This window comes from Saccopteryx leptura, chromosome 4, assembly GCF_036850995.1.
Source record: "Saccopteryx leptura isolate mSacLep1 chromosome 4, mSacLep1_pri_phased_curated, whole genome shotgun sequence".
NCBI lineage: Eukaryota > Metazoa > Chordata > Mammalia > Chiroptera > Emballonuridae > Saccopteryx > Saccopteryx leptura.
Window position 1 is genome coordinate 11,659,588 of NC_089506.1, and position 18,441 is coordinate 11,678,028.

At 44.0% G+C, this 18,441-nt stretch overlaps 1 protein-coding gene across 8 annotated transcripts in view; it reads left to right on the top strand.

Moving 5' to 3' along the window:
* The window catches only part of TENM3 (teneurin transmembrane protein 3), a 615,102-nt gene that overhangs the window by 431,218 nt on the left and 165,443 nt on the right, over positions 1-18,441 (top strand). For all 8 annotated transcript variants that reach the window (XM_066380117.1, XM_066380120.1, XM_066380118.1 and 5 more), the window contains one exon: positions 5-242. In XM_066380117.1, the coding sequence (XP_066236214.1) occupies positions 5-242 (238 nt within the window). The remainder of the gene's footprint in view (positions 1-4; positions 243-18,441) is intronic.

Below are 18,441 nucleotides of genomic sequence, written 5' to 3' on the forward strand. Positions count from 1 at the left end.
TCAGAGCAACCTGCGAACAGCCAAGGCCAGTCCGCCCTGCAGCCGCTGCCGCCGCCCCACAAGCAGCACTCCGCCCAGCACCACCCGTCCATCACCTCTCTCAACAGAAACTCCCTGACGAGCAGGAGGAACCAGAGTCCGGCCCCGCCGGCTGCCTTGCCCGCCGAGCTGCAAACCACACCCGAGTCCGTCCAGCTGCAGGACAGCTGGGTCCTTGGCAGTAATGTACCACTGGAGAGCAGGTAACTCCTCCGGGCGAGGCCGTGGGGGCGCTGGGGCGCCGGGGCCGCGCGGAGCATGCGCGTTCTGCGTCAGTCCCTGAGCTCTCGGGTCAACACGCCCAGCCCTCTGCTTACTAAGAGGAGCTGACCGAGCTGCTATGCTCTGCGTTGTCTTTTCTAAAAACAGTTCCAGGTGATGGGTAATTTTTTTTATTTTTTATTGTTGGGCCAATGAACTTTCCCTTACTACCGTATTTTTTCTTGTGTTCAAATGGTCTCCCGTGTTTAGATAAGGATAGAGATGGAAACTGGGATTCTCAGTCCCACAGCTCAGTGAACACATTGAGCATCTACTTGGGGCTAGACATCCCTGCTTTCCCAGCCTGGATGGTGCCCATTACGTCATAAATTCATGGTGGACTCCCAAGTGTGATAGTTTAGCACAGGTCGGGTGATAGTTTCCTGCAGTCCGAGGGGTGGGGCGTGCTCTCCACAGTCCTCCCCGCGCCATCCTCCTTCTCCCAACTATTCTCGTTCAGTCGTAGTTCCATTAGGGAAGTCTCCCTGCCGCTCGTGTCTATGACCATACAATGCCTCCCCAACCCCGTGTCTACGGGATATCTTGCATCAGGCATTCTCTCCTGCGGGCTTTGCCAGCGCGTACTCTGTGTACACATACTGGTGTCCCGTGAACTTCTTAAATGAGCGCTTCTACTTGGCCTGTGGGCCATCCTGTTCATACCAAAGTACACATCCGTCAGAGCTATTTTGAGCTGATCCCACTTCAATATTAAATATCTCCCTCCAGATACAGAAAGTTTCGCCTTCTGTCATTGGACAGAGCCTTAAGAGTCATGTCTCCGTTAAGTCATGTGGTGCACAAGCCAGGAGGAGTGTGCACCTCATTGCTACTCTGTTGCTTTCTTTGTAGCAAATTCCCCCTAAAATTCCCGTTAGTGTTTATTTTTACTCTGTTTCTGTTAGACGCAGAGGGAAAGAATCATCACCACATATAAGTCACAAATAGAGAACTCTGGATGTCCTGGGAGAATGGTCTCTGAAAATCCCTGCTCTGTAGAGTGTACCCCTGACCCCTGCTGATGTCAGCATTTAAATCAGGTTCTGGATGCAGACATGGTCTCACAGTATATGAATTGCCAAGGTTTTTTTTAGGTTTGTTTTGTTGTTGTTTTTTTTGTTTGTTTTGCCATTAAATGCATGATCTAAACCAATTTTGCCCTGAGGATGAGTTGGCAGGAGGTCTTTATAATTAGTTGTCGACAATAAAAATCTTGCTACCTATTCTTTTACTCTTGACCTAAGAACAAAGGTTGTCAAGTACCCTTGTCTTTTATCTGTAGGGATGGCCAAGAGTAGTTGAGTTTTGTTGTTCAGTATGTATTATTGAGCACTCTTGTGGGCGGAATTAGAAGTACAGGATAAGTAGGGAAACCACAAATTTCTTCACTTCAGGTGGAGTCATGTGTACAGACCCCCCCAAGGCTGTTAGTGCAGAGCTAAATTTAGCCAGTGTAATTAATTAGCACACACTGAACAACTCATCAACGCTGATTCACTGTTGTCATTTGGAGAAATTTTATTAGGAAAAAAGTAATTTTACAGTTGAGTCATCAAATTGAATATGGATAATTGCATTGTAGTTGACAATAATTGTTTTGACACGTATTTATGAAATATGTCAAGTTAAGTCATCAGAAGTATGTTTAATTATAGGAATGTTCTGTATAGCACAAAAGCCTCAAAAACTCTCAGTGTCAACAGGAGTTGCTGTTCCCTGAAGCCATGTCTTATAGTGGAGAGCTTTGGAATAATTTGGGGAAAGATATGTTGTTATTCCTCATATTCAGTGGTGGGATTCAGCCAGTTCATGCTGGTTTGGCAGAACTGATATCTAATTTTTGTTGAGTTCAGCAAAATGGTTGTTAAAATGGCATTGTCATCAGGGTTCTCTCTAAGGTGGGTGCCTGGGCAGCTGCCCCATGTGGAAATCACAAATTTACATTTCTTACTCTCTTTTAACCTTCATCTGTGCAGCAGCATATTCTAAGCACCTGTAGTCACGTTCATTCCGTCCATAGATGAAAAAAAAAATTGCAAGTGAGGACGCCAATCAAGAAGCAATATGGAAATATCTTAAATAAGAATTTTATTTTTTTTTGTCCAGTATTATTTAATATTTTTTCATTTCTATTTTAAAACTCTTTCTTATAACATAATCTAGTTTTGTGTACCTCTTTTATTGTTCTTATTTAAGTATTCAATGCATAAAATATATAGTAAACTACCTTTTGGAATCTCTTTTTTTATATTTAAAACGGTCATTAGTGGCTCAGCGGTAGAGCGTCGGCCTAGCGTGCGGAGGACCCGGGTTCGATTCCCGGCCAGGGCACACAGGAGAAGCGCCCATTTGCTTCTCCACCCCTCCGCCGCGCTTTCCTCTCTGTCTCTCTCTTCCCCTCCCGCAGCCAAGGCTCCATTGGAGCAAAGATGGCCCGGGCGCTGGGGATGGCTCCTTGGCCTCTGCCCCAGGCGCTAGAGTGGCTCTGGTCGCAATATGGCAACGCCCAGGATGGGCAGAGCATCACCCCTTGGTGGGCAGAGTGTCGCCCCTGGTGGGCGTGCCGGGTGGATCCCGGTCGGGCGCATGCGGGAGTCTGTCTGACTATTTCTCCCTGTTTCCAGCTTCAGAAAAAATGAAAAAAAAAAAAAAAGTAAAACGGTCATTAGGGTAAAGAACCAGTCGTTAAATTATTTGAATCCCACCACTGCTCATACTGTGCTAATGAATTTTGGTTGGTGAAAAGTCAGGAAGGAACGTAGTTGTGTACAGTACAACCCCGTTGTAGCTGTCTGTGTAAGTGTAGCTGATTCCTCTGCATTCGGACACCACTCTCAGGCTAATAGCAAAGCAGTACCACTTGAAATTCCATTTCAAAGTAGCACTGATACTTGGACCCACCAATAGAATGACATTCTATAGCTTTACGAGTTGGCATTGGTAGAAAATCTATGAAGTGATATTATCTCAAATTCTATAGGTATGAATAATGAACTTGAACATTGTATATCATGCTAAGAAGTGTTCATTTGTAGCATGGTTTTATTTTTCTCGTGTTCAACGTTCACGTCATATCGTATGGCTAACAGGAAGACATGGCATTCGGACTCGCCGGCTCGGACTGGCCAGCCCCTCAGCAGCGACGTGAAAAATCTCACGCTGCACTGACACAGTTCCACTGCGGTTTCTCTAATCGTCTCCCTGGGTTGGAACCCTTGGAACGAGGAAACGGTCTTATTTATCATTGATTTTTCCTTTTGGAAGTTAAGGTTTCTTGTTGAGCACGATTCTCAGGCTCAGTTTCTGCTAGATGCACGACTTTATCTAGACTTGGGTCTGCCTTGAACGATGTTTTAATCTACTGTGTAATTTCATCTTTGGCAATTATTTCTGTTTTTACGTACTCATTTGGAAAACAGCGTGGAGCGTGTCAGGAGTCCGTGTGTCCTCCTGGCGCGGGGGCCGTGCTGATCCTCTCGGTATCGGTTCAGCTCCAGTGGCTGTGCTGCTGACGCCGGCCTGCGTGTTCTCCTTTAACTGGTTCTCACTTTCCTGAAACGGCCCTTGCAAAGGTGAAAGCTGCAAAGTATGAAATTCTGTGCAGCTAAGAATCTCTCTTATTATTTTTCTGCCTTTGTCTCCTCCCCTTTTCTCCTATCAGCATATATTTGACAGAAGTTGATTACGAATGGGCGTGGCATGATCCAGGAAGATCTTAGAAATGTGTTGAACTTTCACTTTACGTAAATTGATAGAGAAGACATCGATGACTTCCTACCTTATCCTGTCTGTTTGAAAGTGGCTTTTATTTTGATATATTAAAAAAGCAGTCTTTTCACCAGCAGTCTCTTGCTTCGTTAAAAATGTTTATTTACTCTCTCTAACAAATTTAACATGTGCTACTGCTATTGGACACAATAAATATTAACGTATACACCCTGGCCGGTTGGCTCAGTGGTAGAACGTCGGCCTGGCATGCAGAAGTCCCAGGTTCGATTCCCGGCCAGGGCACACAGGAGAAGCGCCCATCTGCTTCTCCACCCCTCCCCCTCTCCTTCCTCTCTGTCTCTCTCTTCCCCTCCCGCAGCTGAGGCTCCATTGGAGCAAAGGTGGCCCGGGCGCTGGGGATGGCTCCATGGCCTCTGCCTCAGGCGCTAGAGTGGCTCTGGTCACAACAGAGCGACGCCCCAGATGGGCAGAGCATCGCCCCCTGGTGGGCGTGCCGGGTGGATCCCGGTCGGGCGCATGCGGGAGTCTGTCTGATTGCCTCCCCATTTCCAGCTTCAGAAAAATAAAAAAATAAAAATATATATTAACGTATACTGTGCATTTCTGCTCCGAAAACAGTCGCTCTGCTCTGTCACTAACCTCCGGTTGAGTTTCGAGTCTCCTAGGGTCACAGTACAATCCAAACAAGCATTTGCAGATCCTTATTTATCTCATCATTACTTATCAAGAACGATCAGTGTGTAGAAACAATACCCAACACTTCGCTGAGAATTTTTCTTAAAACTCCTCCTCTTTGAGCTCACTATCTCTTAGACTTCCCGTAACCTACTGTCGGGCCATCTGTGAGCCTGTCCCTCCTCCTTTTCTCACACTTCCGCTGCCTCCGTGCGCAGTGATAGCTGCGTCCAGACTCAAGGGCAGCGGCGGGAAACGGAGACTGGGCCCGGGGTGGTGCAGCACTTGGGGGTGAGTCCAGTGACCCCCTGGAGAAGCCCGGGCCCCCGGCTGTTGTCAGCTCCTGGCCTGCGAGGTCCTCGTTTCGACATGGGAACTCAGTAGCCTGGTAGCTCCCCTGTTAGATGTTAACAAAACGGTTCGTTTGCAGCCATTTAATAAAACATTTATTAAAGCCTTGTTTTATTGTGAAGTCTACTTTGGCATTGATAGTTCATTAGTTATGTTCCTATAGCCTTTTACCTTGCCGTTCGGTAATGCTTTGCTAATTATTAATGTATGAAATTGCATACTAAATTACCTTTTTATTATTGCGTGTTTAATTGAAATATCGAGATGTCCTGAACTGCTTTAATGTGAAATCAATGGCTACATCTTAAAATAATAATAATAATAATAATATTAATTTACTAACCAGGAGTATAATTTACTAAACTGATTATTTCCTCCCCGTCCCCCACTTTAATCGTTACTCTAAATGGTTCTAGAGGATCACTCCCCAGCCTTTGGCTAGGACCAAGTGTAAACGGTTCTCGGGAGAGACGAGACAATCGTAGGAGCGTCAGGTGGAAGCCAGTCGGAAGTCGAGGCAGCAGCCTGCACGTTGTGGGCGCGTAGTCTCCGGGGAACGCTTTCCCGACTGCAAAACCGCACCTCCACCGGCTGCTGCTCACCAGCTACCTGTAGCGAGGTCCTAAGTAGCGAGAGTCTCCATGACTGAAGGTGTGAAGTAAAATATCCCTAGGACGGTAACCCACTGATTTAAGTTTACCGATTGATGCCATAGCCTTTTGTTCAAGTTGGAGGAGGCCCCAGCGTCCCCGGAGGGAAAGAGCGTGTCACAGAGATGGAAAGGGGGTGCGACAATGAAGAAGCTAGGTTTACTGAACACGACCTTCACAGGTGGACCTGGGCTTAAGCGTAGAGGTTCTGAACTCGTCTTGGAGAATCTCACCAATGTCCCTTTGTTAAAAAGAAACAAACAAAACCCCTGTAAACTCATCTAAAATGACACGCTAAAAAATAGTAAAAATTCACTTGGATCCCAGTCTGATGAAATAGTTCCTCTTTCAGGATTTACGGTATTTCCTGAGAGGACTTTCCGGGACATGTGTGCGCACCGGCGAGAGTGCAGGGAAGACAGAGGACGAGGGACCGCGCCCGGGTGTGTCGTGATTTGCTAGGTGTGCCTACTTAAGGCTCATTTCAGTTTGTGGCTTAAAACTTGGAGTCGGTGAGAGGAAGGAGATGTTGTAGTCCTAATTCAGTGACTGTGCACTGTGGTGCCCATTACAATCTGTCATCGAACCAGGACAGCTGAGGCTGAACCATGAGCTGTTTCCCTGGAGCCGCAGGCATTCCGGGCAAGGAGGGACGTGCCGTCATCTAGTCCAGGGGTCCCCAACCTTTTTTGGGCCACAGACTGGTTTAATGTCAGAAAACATTTTCACGGACTTGGCCTTTAAGGTGGGACGGATAAATGTATCACATGACCGAGACGAGCGTCAAGAGTGAGTCTTAGATGGATGTAACAGGGAATCTGGTCATTTTTAAAAAATAAAACATAGGCCCTGGCTGGTTGGCTCAGTGGTAGAGCGTCGGCCTGACATGTGGGGGACCCAGGTTCGATTCCCGGCCAGGGCACATAGGAGAAGCGCCCATTTGCTTCTCCACCCCCCCCCTCCTTCCTCTCTGTCTCTCTCTTCCCCTCCCGCAGCCAAAGCTCCATTGGAGCAAAGATGGCCCGGGCGCTGGGGATGGCTCCTTGGCCTCTGCCCCAGGTGCTAGAGTGGCTCTGGTCACAGCAGAGCGACGCCCTGGAGGGACAGAGCATCGCCCCCTGGTGGGCAGAGTGTTGCCCCTGGTGGGCGTGCCGGGTGGATCCCGGTCGGGCGCATGCGGGAGTCTGTCTGGCTGTCTCTCCCCGTTTCCAGCTTCAGAAAAATACAAAAAATAAAATAAAATAAAATAAAACATAGTTCAGACTTAAATATAAATAAAACGGAAATAATGTAAGTTATTTATTCTTTCTCTGCGGACTGGTACCAAATGGCCCACAGATCGGTACCGGTCTGTGGCCCAGGGGTTGGGGACCACTGATCTAGTCCCAAGGCTAAAGTTGCTGTGAAGCCCGTGCTATCCTATATCTAAGGGGATAACAAGATGGGAGAGGGGCCATGGCGGAGCAGCCATTAGCTGGATGCGGGCGTCACTCCCAGCGTGAACTTTCCTAGTGTCTATTGCCAACTCCTAGCAAATATTCAACCCTTGGTCATCCCCTTCACAGAAAAGTCTCTGTGGACCACCAAACCAGGAAACTCCTGAAGTAGTGCATACGACATCTGCCTCTCTGTTCTTTTCACACCATTAAGAGAACAAGAGGGAGCCTATGTCGAATTCATTGTACTGAATTTCATTCTTTAAATGGAAAATGTTAAACTTAAAGGTAAATGGTGTATTCACAAAAATGCAAAACAGAAATAAAATTGGGTCCCAAACCCTGCTCAAAGAATGGAGATCCGCGTCCTCCCGCAACATTGCAACTTGGATCCCAAAACCATTCACTGAACTAGAGAATTAATTCTACAAACTGTGCGGTAAAGATTTCAAAGATGGCTACTGAGGAGAGTGACTGCAGAAGCGCGATTATTAAGTGTCAGGTTGTTATTAACCAGTTGTAACGCCACCACCTCAACTTGGGTGTTGAGCAGGCACCATGCCAATAATTAAAATGAGTCCTTCCCAGGAGTCAATATGGCTGTATATTTTCCTGGGTAGATCTTAGTAGATCTACAAGGAATACAAACAGAGGAGCATCATGAGAAGCACGTGTGCTACGCAGTTAGATCTGCTTTTTAATCCTCGATCCGTCATTTAAACCTCTGTGTAGTCATCTGCATGCAAATCATTGAAATCCGAGGTCAATTTCAATGCAGTAACAATGCCTGCTCAAACCAGTGTGGCGAGTATTAAATTAAATAATGTGAGTAAACCATCTGGCACATGATAGATGCTCCATAAATTTTTTTAAATGTGACCAAATAATCATCATCATCATAACAACCATTGCATAGGATCAAGTAACCTAATTGGTTAACAGTCGAATAAATATCCTTGATCATCCAATGGCCCTCTTCTTTCTAACAGACAAGGAAAGTCCCTGGAATATTTATATAATTTATGTAATTCTCCTTTGTGTGTCAGGCAGGCCGAATGTAAACTGTCGTCTTACCAGAATAAAACGTCCTGTTTTTTTGTGTTTTTGTTTTTCACTATTCCTGTCGCTCAGCAAAAAGTAAGTGAATTTTTGTAGGAAAGAACTCCAAGTCTGCTCCTTTCATTCTTGAGGGAAAAAAAAAAATCTTCAAATTATAAAGAAAGGCAACTATTCATACCCTTGAAACATTTAATTAGCGGAAGTAGTAAATGTTTGGAGTGAATCCGTGATAGGCGCTTTGTCTCCACATCGGTCAGCAGCAGTTCGACCCCGTCAGGTGCGCTATTCAAAGCTGTACAGTACAGCACGGGTGTTATTTTGTTTAAGTGAAACAGTTTGTTTTTAATAGCAATTAAGATACCACGAAAGTACGCTTTCATCATTTGCTGTAGGCCTAAGATGATTTTTTTAAAAGAGACCGCAAATACCGTATACTCTGATAATGTTTGGTTTTGGATAATCCAAAATCTGTGTAAAATATTCGCATACGATAACCTTCATTTCCATAGTACCAAGGGAAATGAATTTTTAATTACTTCTAACACATTCCTAGTCGCTTCTCTGAATATGATCGAAGTCGACAGTCATCTGTGCAGTTCCTGAGAACTTCGGTTAGAGCTTTTTAATCAGAATCTTTTCCTGAGTATGATCTATTAATTTCTGACACTTCTCTTCGTCAGCAACTGTTCTGTGAGGGTTTTTTAATTTTAATTCTTTTACTCTTTTCTAATATTCTCTGTGAAAATGTTTTAGTCCTCTTTCCTTGGTGCGTATGTTTTATCTCTACCAAACATTATTATTACAACACGATTTTATCTTCCCCTAGAACTCATCTTTGTCCAGTTTTAACACAGTGGTGTTTTTTTTTTTCTTCTAAAATTTCATCCTCAGGTTTCATCACCAATGAATATGTACTTTGTCAAAGATAACCACTTATCTTTTCATGTGTTTTTTTTTAATTTTGCCTTGACATACTTTTGCCTATTTTATTTCTTTCTCCTTGAATTTCAAGCCTGTTTTCCACACCATTCTCAGAACCCTTTCTTCTTAGCCCATAAGATTAAATTCCTGGATGTGCAATTAACCAACTGAGCTTAATAAATTCTATTTGTTTTTTTTCTGAAGCTGGAAACGGGGAGAGATAGACTCCCGCATGCGCCCGACAGGGATCCACCCGGCATGCCCACCAGGGGGCGACGCTCTGCCCACCAGGGGGCGATGCTCTGCCCCTCTGGGGTCGTTGCTCTGTTGCAACCAGAGCCACTCTAGTGCCTGGGGCAGAGGCCAAGGAGCCATCCCCAGCGCCCGGGCCATCTTTGCTCCAAAGGAGCCTCGCTGCAGGAGGGGAAGAGACAGACAGAGAGGAAGAAGAGGGGGAGGGGTGGAGAAGCAGATGGGCGCTTCTCCTGTGTGCCCTGGCCGGGAATCGAACCTGGGACTTCCACACGCCAGGCTGACGCTCTACCACTGAGCCAACCGGCCAGGGCCAATAAATTCTATTTGATAACCCCTCTGATCCTGCTCTGACCCTCTACGATTTCTTAGCATCGCACCTCATGTTAGGAACCACTTAAAACACTACCGGAAGCCATCTTGTTCCAATGAGATCCAGCACTCATGTAATACTGCTTTCTTCTGGTCGTGGAGTACTAGGATGATCATTGGTTTGGGGACAGACCGATCTGGGTTAAAATCTCATCATCCTGTTCACTGTGTCACCTTGGGAAGATACTCATACATTTTCATCTTTTCTTCTTTCCATATAATGGGCTTGCTAATACTTCACAAAGATTTTATAAAGATTTATTGACGTGTCATAGGTAGAATCCCTGGCAATTCAGTTTCTGTCCTTTATTCCTTTCTCATGCTACACAAGTGAAAGTGTGAAAATTGATTTAGTATTTATAAAGGTAGATGACAACTACCAAGAACTTGCATGCTGACTAATTTCTGTGAACAATAATAGCCTTTTCAGCTGTGGTGTTAGGTGTTTTTTGTATTGTGGGACTAATCATTTAATATCAACTTAATTGGGGTGACAGCCTAGAGGAGATAAAATATGCGGTAAATTTTCCAAAGACAGGATTTGTTTTAGAAAAAGGTGACAGGAAATGATCTGAGGTCGTGGTATGTCATAAAACAAAGCCTGAGTGCATCTTCTTCTTTAGTAGATATTTATGAAAGTCTTGCCTGACCTGTGCTGGTGCAGAGGATCAAGTGTCGACCTGGAATGCTGAGGTCACCAGTTTGAAACCCTGGGTGTGCCTGATCAAGGCACATATGGGAATTGATGCTTCCTGCTCCTGCCCCTTTCTTTCTCACTCTCTCTCTCCTAAAATGAATAAAGTGAAAGAAAGAAAGAAAGAAAGAAAGAAAGAGGGAGGGAGGGAGGGAGGGAGGGAGGGAGGGAGGGAGGGAGGGAGGGAGGGAGGGAGGGAGGGAGGGAGGGAGGGAGGGAGGGAGGGAGGAGTACTAGAGTGTACTGCTATGAAAAATTCAAGTTTGCCTTCGAGGACCTGGGGAAGTTGTGATGGCGTTTGAGGTAGATGGACTCTATTCCAAAACAGACTTCACAATTGAAATAATCTTTAGAGATCATCTAATCTTTTTTATCTTTTTTAAGATCCATTAAGATTTAGAACTCTCTGGTTCTGTAAGTGACATTTTTGGATGCTGCACATTTCTGAGATTATACAATATCTGTTGAACTGGCTAATTTCTCTGATGCTCTGGCAAACTAATTGTAAGCCGTTGCTGTATTTTCCTGTTTTCAAATAAACAAGAACAAAACCTACTAAAATACCACGTTTTTGAGCCGTTCAGAAAAGGGAACACTGTTATAGATGGTAATCATTTTTCTTGGCAGCAAAGTCATATATTGATGGGACTGTTTGCAAATGTCAGTTTCAGAAATATTCTGTCTATATTAAGAGTTTTTTTTAGAGAAGCAGTACTTTCTCTCTCACCCTTGAATACTGCCTTTACCTTGAAGGGAAGAAGATTAATGATAATAATTTCTTTAAAAATATATTCTTAGTAGCCTACTACTTACAGACACTTGTCATCACAGTAAAGGTCAGCAAATGTGGTCTGTCGCCTTTTTATATATTTAACTCGTCTTTAAGGTTTATAACCCTTTTGGGTACTCAGCCATGAGCTAACTGGCTAACATTTATGTGGATAAAAAAGATTTTCAAGATCACTGGAAAACTTGTCCCTAAGTATGGTGAAAACACTTGTGCTTAATCACACACAAGCTGCAAAATCTAAAAGATGAGGTCAAGCCCTGGCCAGTTGGCTCAGTGATAGAGTGTCGGCCTGGCGTGTGGATATCCTGGGCTCAATTCCCAGTCAGGGCACATAGGAGAAGCACCCATCTACTTCTCCACCCTTCCCCCTTCTCACTTCTCTCTCTCCCTCTCTCCCTCCTGCAGCCATGGCTCAGTTGGAGCAAGTAGGCTCCAGGTGCTAAGGATGGCTCCATGACCTCCACCTCAGGCTCTAAGAAGAGCTTGGTTGTTGAACAATTGAGCAATTCCTCAGATGCGCAGAGCATTGCCCCCTAATGGGCTTGCTAGGTAGATCCCGGTTGAGGCATGTATGGAAGTCTGTCTCTGCCTCCTCTCCTCTCACTGAATGAAATAATAATAATAATAATGAAAATGGCGAGAACATCCCTGTTAGCCCCTCTCCCGGAGAGCTCGTCCTCCCTCAGGACACACCTCGCCGTGGGTGACTGCAGCCAGGCACTGAGTGCGGGCTCCACATTCACCAGCGTGCTGCACGTCAGGAAAGCTTACTGTCTTCCTTATGTTTCAGAGAAGCAGTAAGTACTAACAGAAGTGTGTCCCACACATGAGATGAGGTGCATTCCTCATATGGAAACTACTACTAGCCCTGGCCGGTTGGCTCAGCGGTAGAGCGTCGGCCTAGCGTGCGGAGGACCCGGGTTCGATTCCCGGCCAGGGCACATAGGAGAAGCGCCCATTTGCTTCTCCACCCCTCCGCTGCGCCTTCCTCTCTGTCTCTCTCTTCCCCTCCCGCAGCCAAGGCTCCATTGGAGCAAAGATGGCCCGGGCGCTGGGGATGGCTCTGTGGCCTCTGCCCCAGGCGCTAGAGTGGCTCTGGTCGCAACATGGCGACGCCCAGGATGGGCAGAGCATCGCCCCCTGGTGGGCAGAGCGTTGCCCCATGGTGGGCGTGCTGGGTGGATCCCGGTCGGGCGCATGCGGGAGTCTGTCTGACTGTCTCTCCCTGTTTCCAGCTTCAGAAAAATGAAAAAAAAAAAAAAAAAAAAAAAGAAACTACTACTAAATTATGTAACTGGTTAAGAATATAAATTTTAGAGAAAGCAGACCTAGCTTTGTCCCTGTATCAACTCTGACATAGTAAGGCTCAGATTCCTCATCTTTAACAAGTACATTGTACACACACACACACACACACACACACACACACACACACACACACACCACATACAGTGAGGACTTTGCAAAGTTTAAATTGGTTACGAGTTTATTTGCACACAGTAAATAGGTGCGTAATACACTTTCTTCAAACCACTCTCCGCTCTGTGGACTGGTTGTTTCCTGTTTTAATTTGTTAAGTACTTTCATTCACGATCCCTCATCTGATTGACTGGGATAGCTTCAGCGTCTCTTACAGCCTGAACTTCTGTTCTCCATAAATATCCATCTATACCCAAAATTCTTCTCTTTATCTAGATCACAGTTCCATCTTAAAGTTACAGAACGAACTTCACTGAACCGTTTTAAGCATAGGTGGTGGCCACCGATAATTAAACAAATTAATAATTAAATAGATTAAATCTTGTACAAATAACACATAGAAATTTTAGGGATATTCTTTTTCATTTCCATTTCAATTATGATATATTTAATATGCAATAACTAGTAACCATTGGTGTCATTGATATTTACCACGTGTAGGAATATATCCACTACAGACTCATGCATTGATGCCACGGCTACGCTACTAAAATGGGAAGCGAAGACTAGTACGCTACTGTAGCCTTCTTGATAACAGTAAAAAATAATTCTGCTATTTTCAGAATTATTGTTCAGTTGTTCTTCAGTTAATGCTCCTAAACAAACTCTGTAACATGATTTGGTGCTTGATTCTAGACACCTCCAAGGTAAAATAAGTCATAATAAAGTATTTTGCTGTCTTTTGTAGCCCTATATATTTTATACCGCTGTGCTTAGGCTGACATTGTCTCTCACTTAAGACTGAAGCGTAAATGTGAAAGGTTGTAAAGAATTCACAAAAATATATTTCCCACAAATCACCTTCTTAGTCTCTAGAATCTTGCCTCCCAGTTTTCAGCGCTCAATTAACACATACTGCTATACTTCCCATGAATGTGTCTGTACATTTAATGTAATTACAAATTGATACTGAGGCAATTGCTAAAATGTATAATTGTTCATCCATGTATATTACAGGTGTCTTGGTAAAATAGTAGAAACATTTTTTGTCTCAAGCCACGATTTATTCAATCACTAATAGCTCCTATTAATTCAGGTAACCGCAGTGCAATGTGTCATGTTTATAAGCTTTTCATTTAAGACCTTTTTCTCGCTGGGATCACCTCCTAGCGTGAAAGTTGTCCAAAGATAATAGCACATCAATTCAAAAGTGTAATAGATTTGCGATCGCAACATGCTAGCAGCACGGAGAAGCAGTTTATCAGGCTCCCTAACTCGCTGTGACACAGCTGGAATCATTACATGTTTGTTCTTTTGTTTTCCCATCAAAATATATAATCTACATCCTAATGTTGATTACTCACTTGGGGGATGTTTCATTTTCTACTTAAAACATCTTTCTTAAGTGCATACCATATTTACTTTAAAAGTTACACAAGAATAGTCATTTTTATTAGTAGAAGTCCAAAATATTTTCTTTTTTACAATTCAGGGATGCATAGTTGATTCCTTTCTATACGACATCTTCAGTCAAATTCATTGTAATAAATTTATTCCTTCGTATTAGAAGCAAAATAATTCACCCATCTGAACAAGCCCCCACCAGTTCTCAGAAAACGTATACACGTGCACACACCTGTGCTCACATACCTTTTCTAGACTAGTCCTAAATAAAAAATAGCATAGATTAAATTATTGGAATGCAAGGAGAAAAATACTGAAGTTCAGGGAAATTGTGTTGTTTCTTAACTGTTTTACCACAATAGCAGTTTTTGAGACAGACCTTTTTCGTTTTTAGAGTCCATTTGCTAACTTTTATTCTTAGTTACAGCTCTTGTCCATCACTGCCACCACAATGATCAGTACAGAACTTAATTATCGATGGGCCCTTGTAGTGCTTTCACTCTCCTCGTTAGATTTGAACACATCTGTGCCCACCATGAAAGCATGTTTTAAAAGAATATCTAGGCTCTGGCCAGTTGGCTCAGTGGTAGGGCATCTGCTCAGTATGAGGATATCCTGGGTTCAATTCCCAGTCCAGGCACACAGAAGAAGCGTCCATCTGCCTTTCCACCCCTCCCCCTCCCTCTCCTCTCTCAATCTCTCTCTCTCTCTCTCTCTCTCTCTCTCTTTCCCTCCTGTAGCCATGGCTCAGTTGGAGCAAGTAGATCCCGGGTGCTCAGGATGGCTCCATGGCCTTGCCTCAGGTGCTAAGAAGAGCTTGGTTGCTGAGCAATGGAGCAACACCCCAGATAGGCAGAGTGAATCCTGGTCAGGGTACATGTGGGAGTCTCTCTGCCTCCCTCCTCTCACTGAATTAAAAAAAAAAAAAAAAAAGAATATCTGAAGGACAAAGAAAAAATTTTCTCGTTTCCTATAGTAATAAGGATTCAATGTGGGATTTTTTTTTTCAATTATACTGGATTTCTTTCCCCTCTAAACCTCGATAAGAGGATTTTCTTTCCTTATGTTGTTGGGTAGATCAGAAGCCGCCACCTCTCCACCCGCTTGTCGGGCACAGTGGTGCATCGGCAGGGCAGGGAATGTCACCTCCATCATCACTACTCCGTTCTCCACAGCTTAAAGAAGAAGGGTAGTTAAGGGAAAGGGACGTTACGCAGGAAAATACTTTCTTTTCCTTTCCCTCAAAATAGCAGATGTGTAAAAGGGTAAGGACATTGTGTGTGTGTGTGTGTGTGTGTGTGTGTGTGTGTGTGTGTGTGTGTGTGTGTGCATGCGTGCTTTTAAAGTATTTAGAATTGAGTTTTCCAAAAGTCTCTCTGCTAATAGGTAACAGACGTGAGTAGAGGTAGCTGTTTATTGTATAGATTTTAATACAGGCAGTAAACTGAAGCAAAGTTTTGAGAGGAAATAAGAACATACCTGCTCACAACAATTAAGGGATCAGGGTCCTTGCAGATACTCCAGTACTTTCAACCTTTTGTAGAGTGCATTTTCACCAATGAAATAAAAGTTGGTTTTGCATATCATTTGCATAATCAAACAACTTTCTTTGACTTGTTTGCTTTTCTGATGTTCTTGTTTAATAAAAAAAATCAACTGCTTCCTTTTTTTATCACTTCAGATTCATTTTGAAATATCCCCTAATTTTTGTGAGCAGTATATAAAAGCTACTCCAGCCCAGTAGGATAAGGAAAGAGAAATAGCGTGATCTGCATGAAGAAAGTCATGAAACCTTTGGGGAAGTTATAACTATCCAAGGTGCACTACCAGCTAGACTGCCGCTGCCACGTGGCTCACAGCCACGGATTAAGTTCAAAGAGGAACAAAAGAGGACCCGCTAAAGAGGGGACTTGTAGAATAAGATAGTATGTTTGCGAATGTTTTGTAAGCAATGTGGAAATATAGACACAAATACAGGAAACAAAGAAGAACCAAAAGAAAGCAAGTATTGGTGTCTCTTTTAGAGTTGAAGGTCAATATATATAGGATGTCGGTGATGTTCAACCTTTTTCATCTCATGGAACACATAAACTAAGTACTGAAATAGCACACCCAAAACATAGTCAATTTTTGCTGATCTGACAAAAGAAATAGCTGTCATTTTGATTCATTCATACCCTATGGCTGTTGTTGTGTTGGCTGTTGTCATTTTTTTATTTCACAGTCTAAGGGGAAAGAGCTCGGGGCCCCTGAGTCAGGTACTGCATGTTTTAAACATTCTTGCAGCGCACCGCTTGAAAAGCTCTGTGGCGGCTATTTAAAAGTAGCGATAGGATTAGAAAGAGTGAGGAAACTGATTTCTTAGCAGAAGGGTGGAATTCAAAAGGTGGAACAATACAGGGGATATTGGAAATAAAAATTAAGAGTGAGAGGGCGGCCCTGGCCAGTTGGCTCAGCGGTAGAGCGTCGGCCTGGCGTGTGGGGGACCCGGGTTCGATTCCCGGCCAGGGCACATAGGAGAAGCACCCATTTGCTTCTCCACCCCCCACCCCACCCCCCTTCCTCTCTGTCTCTCTCTTCCCCTCCCGCAGCCAAGGCTCCATTGGAGCAAAGATGGCCCGGGCGCTGGGGATGGCTCCTTGGCCTCTGCCCCAGGCGCTAGAGTGGCTCTGGTCGCGGCAGAGCGATGCCCCGGAGGGGCAGAGCATCGCCCCCCTTGTGGGCAGAGCCTCGCCCCTGGTGGGCGTGCCGGGTGGATCCCGGTCGGGCGCATGCGGGAGTCTGTCTGACTGTCTCTCCCCGTTTCCTGCTTCAGAAAAAAAAAAAAAAAAAGAGTGAGAGGGCATAAGACAATGAAAAATGTTTAAGCCGTTTGGTTCTGAGGTCTGATGGCCTGCGCTTCTGTGTTGTAGAAATTTTCATTTGCTCTCACTTGACTACTCCAGGTGAGCTGCCAGCAAGACTTTCGAAGCAGGTTCTTTTGAAGTGATTTTCTGATTTGTTATACAATCTCAGGGCGAGTCTGGGAGTCTAAAAGAAAGCTGAAAGGAATAGGCCAGCACTTGACCTCAGTAGTTCTCTGGGTGTGGACCCTAGCCTAGCAACCTCAGCGGCCGCTGGGCTTTAGTTTTCTGTTCCTCAGCTGCCAGAAATGTTGTATTTGCTTGCATCCTTATCTAAAGTACATCGTTTCGATAAACTGCTTTTTCAGCTGTTTAATTAATTTACAAAACACGTTAAATATACATTTAGCAGATAATCCAACTGGCTGTGGAATTTGATATTCAGACTTGGACAGTGAAAATTCTAAAGGCGGCGTTCACGTAGGACACGTGTCAAAATGCGCGGACAATAGTTAGTATCATCGTTCAGATATACCTCTTTTTTTTCTTCCAAATATATACTGACAGATATTTTGGACTGTTTTAACTCTCGCAGTATTTCATAAATGTACTCTCAGTTACAGACCAAGTCATTGAATGAGAGGCAATAGGCAATATTGAAGGAAGATAACACACAATAATTTTTTTGTGTGTCTTTTGACAATTCTAAAAAAGGATTTTTGGCTTGAACTGAATTCTAGGCAACGCGTCTATTGTTTTGGCATTATCAGGTGACTGAAGCTATTCTGAACTCGGTAGTTACATTTAGCCTTCATCTATTTCCTGGTGAATTTAATCCACCAGAGTAAGATTCATTTGCTTTAGATCTGAAAGTGTCATTTTGGGAGAGTCGTTTGATGTTGAGGAAATCTTGTGAGACCTTTAATAAGCCGCTTAAATCCAGGAAGTTATATTTTGCCTGAAGGAAAAGGAACCCAGACCTTACATTTTTTTTTTTCTTTGTAGCTCTTAAGGAAGAACTTTGGATTCCGAAGAGCCTGTAGGTTTGACCGAATACAGCTAGTCTTTCTTCCCCTTGACACACTGTCTTTGAAATCAGAGCATCTAATTGAAGCGAGCAATCTATACGCTAGATAATTTTTTTTTTTATTGACTTGCCTAGAAACACACATAGAAAGCAGGACATCCAGAGATTTTTATTGAAACATTTTACATGCAGGTTGATGTAAATTACTCTCTCTGTTCAACGAAGACTATAGGAGGGAGGAGGAAGCATCGATACTTCCAGTGCAGGGGAGCCTTTCCCCTCGGAGATGGCACAGGTCACTTAGAAGAGAAATACCTTTCCAGGGGTCTATATTGTCACTAACAAAGGTAACAAATAGGCCTTAGGGGCAGGAACCAAACACGATAACTGTTACACCCTTTTTATTCTAACCGTTTGCTGTGTACATCCTGAAGGAAGTTTTCGACGCCGTGTAACAGGTTGAAGAAACACACCTCTTTTCTCTGCAGAGAGCCGGTGAGGAGCTTAACCTAATGGAGA